We start from the raw sequence: 4,055 nt of genomic DNA, 5'->3' as shown, positions 1-4,055 counted from the left end.
ATGATGGTTAGTTGATCATATAATTTAGTTTAAAAATTAAGTAGAAAGATAAATAATGTGGATCCTACTAATCTACTATTATTATACTATAGGCAATAAAAGTACTGGAGCTGATAACATCCACCCACCACATATATCTTAAAACATTATGACTAATTGTATTGGATTTAAATTCTCCAAAATTTGGATTTTACTTTAAAGAATAAAGTGTGATTTTTTATTTTTAAATAGTTTTTTTTTATATTTATTATTGATCCCATTTATAAAATTAATGGTGAGAAATCATACTTTATTTTCTAAAGTAAAATTCAAACTTTGGAAGATCCAAATCTAATTGTATTATATATACAAGAACAAGTAGCTTTTAATTATTACTTAATGCTTATTATTGATCTGATCTATTATTGCTCCCTACATACATTAACCATATATATTAAATAAAAGATAACTATAATTAGCTAGCTAGCTAGCTAGTAGCTTCCACCCTAAGAGGAGTTAAATAAATGAATGCAAATCTATTTATAGCATGTATAATAATTATTAGAAAATGTTTGGTAACCAAAGAAAATCAGTTAAAAACAGTCATAATTTGTCTTATTTAACATTCATTAATTATTATAACAATTAATTAATATTAAATAAAACAAGTTCTAGCTATTTTTTTTTTGTCTACCTAATATTACCCTTATAAATAGTAATGAACAGTTGATGAAGAAATTACCATCTTTGAAAATCTTGTCTTGGGCAAGGGCGGCGATTCTTTGCTTAATAGCACTATTGTCAACATTTAGAAGCAAACGCTGATGATCTAAGAATGCAACCCGTGGTGACAGCACTGAAACTTCCGCCTTCAATTTTGGTCAACGCAAACAAAAAACAAAGTCAACCTTCTAATAATATAAGTCAATATTATGTATTATTGGTGCTAAATTATGTGCTGCAATAAATAACTCACCTGTAATGAAGTTACACTCCTCTCTAATTCTGATATGTATTGCAGCTTTCTCACTCTCGATCTTTGTGCAGATTGTCTATTTGCCAAAATTCTAATACAAAACAAACAAAAATTTTAAGTTAAAATCATAAAAATGTAAAGTAAAGCAATTTTCATATCTTAGGAGAAAAATTTTTAATATAAAAAATATAAAAATTTAATCAATAAATTTTATTATTATATTTAAGTAAAAATATTTTGTAGATGAATAATAAGTTAAAAATTAAAATTATGACTAGCAGCATGAAAGTAAATGGATGAATATAATGTGTAAAATGAGAATATTGATGTACCTTTTGACTCTCTTGGGATCAGTAATTCGGTCATTGGAAGAAGCAAGATTGTTGGTGTTGTTTGAAGGCAGCGCATTATTACTTTCTTCTTCCACTTTACATTGGCTTTCAACCTCATCTGCTTCATTCTTCAAATTCAATTTCATTTCCTGTTCTTGCTCATCCTTCGAATTCTTCTTCACATTAACCTCATTCTGGTAACTCGTTTCTTTCTCGTCGCTTGTAGTGTTTGAAGACGACATCGTTGGCGGCATCGGAATACCCCCACCATTAGCAATCTCGTCCGTGAACATCGACATGAATTGTTCATCGTCGAACTTTTCGAATTCACTCTCCTCATTATCCCTTGGGGGGACGGCACCGTCCCCGCGACAATTTTCCCCTGCCAGCAACGGCACCTCCAGGAAGGTGATCGAGTCGCTCACCGACCTGCGATGCGCGCCTCGTCTGGCAGAGGAGAAGTCTAGGAACTCGTCCACCCAGGACGGGTTCTGAGGAAGCTGATATTGGCTTGCATTGAGAGACGGCGGTGGCATTTTCTGAGGGGAAGGGAAGTCCGGCCAGGTTGGCGACATATTTGGAATCTTGGGAGGCAATTGCGCCATTGATGAGTGTGGATGAAAGAATGTGCGAGATATATTTTCAAAATATATAAAAATCTAAGAATTATTTCAAAGAAGAAGAGGAGGAGATAGTTGTTTTTGTTGTTGGTTGGTTGTGGCTGTTATTATTGTTATTGTTGATGATGTGGTTGACGTCGTTGCAGTCTCCCTAACAACATTTGCATATAAATGTGTCAATGGGAGATCAAGGATGAGAGATAGAAAGAAAAAAGGAAACCCAAAATTGAATATTTATACTAGAATAATAATATCCCCCATTGCAGGGAATGTCACACAGAAAGATATAAAGCCACAAGAACTACAAGCACACCATATATAATCAATTTCTTATAATATTATTTATATACTCAAAATTAACCACTAAATTTATATATATATTAAAAAAATTTTGGAATTAACAGTTTTTAGCAATTTTAACAGACCAAATTTTTTTAATAAATAAATATTATTAATTCATAAGAATAAATTCTAATAAATATAAATACAAATTGGTGAAAACTTAGGTAAAGTTGACTTCATGTGAAGTTGATGCCGTTAGATGAAAATTTAGTCAAATAAGTCAAATCATCTAACGACTCTCAGTTATCAACTTCAGGTGAAATCAACTGCACCTGAGTTTCCACCATACAAATTATATTAATTTATGTGTATAAATTTTAATAAATACAAGTATAAATTATATATTTTTTGTGTAAATTTTTTTAAATGTGAAAAAAAACAATATAAGAATGAATGTTTTTTTATGTACATAATATAATTGTAATAAATATATGCATGTTATTAATTTATGATTTAAATAAGGTAAAAATTCACGTGTAGTTGTCTTTATACAAGATTGTAAATGATAATTTAATTAAATTTGTCAAATTATTTAATTATTTTTAAATATTAATTTCATATGAAAATAACTGCATGTAAATTTCCACTCTTAAATAAAGATAGCATAGGATATGGTGTAATGTTGTGGGAGTGGGAGTGGGAGTGGAATGTCACATGGGATTGGACAGCTATAAACAGCTGTGGAAGGGAGGGGAGGGGGGTCTCTGAAGCCTCAACGGTATTGCTTGAAAGTCGCCAGTAGATTTAATAGCTATTAGCTAGTGGGAGGAATCATCCACCACGTGCCCCTTGTGACCTTCTCTTTACTACTCCACATTGCTCCCTTTTTCATATCCCTTATCTTAACAACATTGCTTTCATTTTGTGCATCATTTTGGTCTGCATATATATGCTTGTGTAACATTAACATAACACAGTCAAACAAGGTATGTATGTATGTCAAAAGCCTATATTATTACGCATATCAATTTACTAAGTACTAACAAATTTTTGAATATTCTTCGAGTGCTAATTAAAGGTTGGAGAAAATATCTTAAATTGGAAATGGTTGGCTTGCAATGCCGCCTATAATTAATTAATTACAAGTTACTGGAGAAAAGAAAAAGATGTGTCTTATTATGTTGCTAAAAATAAGGTGGCCATACATCACGTTAGGTTACTGTTGATGAAATTTTAAAGACCGTGTCTTAAGACAAAAGGTAAGACAAGACAGCCCCACTTGATGGGATTAGTGATTGCTGAAATCATATGCCTCTATGAATGTGATAATGATCTTTATCTATATGTGAGGAGAACAAACCCCATGTGCATAAGATTTTATACTCTATTAGTGGTGCCTATATATATATATATATATATATGGGTGCAAGGGTATTAGTTTAATGAAGTAATTAGGATAAGCAGTGGAATAATTGAGACGATACATGAGCTGTGAAGTGGTTTCTTTCTTTGCTTTCTTCTCAAAGCATTCCCACATGTAGGGTATATGCTTTCTTTCTTTCTTCCTTTCTTTCTCTCTGCGTGTGCCTGTGTTTCGAGGTACCTTCTTCCATTCATCTTATCTTAACCGCAATCAATGTATTATTTTACCACCATGCTATATGTACTCCAAATTCAGCCATTAATATAAAAATATAGAAAAAGTCTAGAAAACCAGTAATTTTATTGAATTTTGACCAGCATACATGTAATCAGTAGAGAAATGTGACTCATTAGATAAAATTTCACACCAATCTCACATTATTAAATTATCATTGATGGTTATTTAATGACTACTAATCACAAAAATTACTGGTCTCCTAACAT

At 31.4% G+C, this 4,055-nt stretch overlaps 1 protein-coding gene across 1 annotated transcript in view; it reads right to left on the bottom strand.

Moving 5' to 3' along the window:
* Window positions 1-2,201, bottom strand: part of LOC107614190 (basic leucine zipper 34) — a 3,345-nt gene extending 1,144 nt beyond the window's left edge. Inside the window, exons 1-3 of the mRNA XM_016316423.2 lie at window positions 1,288-2,201; window positions 956-1,046; window positions 722-848 (exon numbers count right to left, since the gene is read on the bottom strand). Coding sequence (XP_016171909.1) covers window positions 722-848; window positions 956-1,046; window positions 1,288-1,892 — 823 coding nt within the window. The 5' untranslated portion in view covers window positions 1,893-2,201. The remainder of the gene's footprint in view (window positions 1-721; window positions 849-955; window positions 1,047-1,287) is intronic.

The sequence above is a fragment of the Arachis ipaensis genome, chromosome B08 (assembly GCF_000816755.2).
Source record: "Arachis ipaensis cultivar K30076 chromosome B08, Araip1.1, whole genome shotgun sequence".
NCBI classification, from domain to species: Eukaryota; Viridiplantae; Streptophyta; class Magnoliopsida; order Fabales; family Fabaceae; genus Arachis; species Arachis ipaensis.
This window is presented reverse-complemented; position numbering and strand designations above follow the sequence as displayed.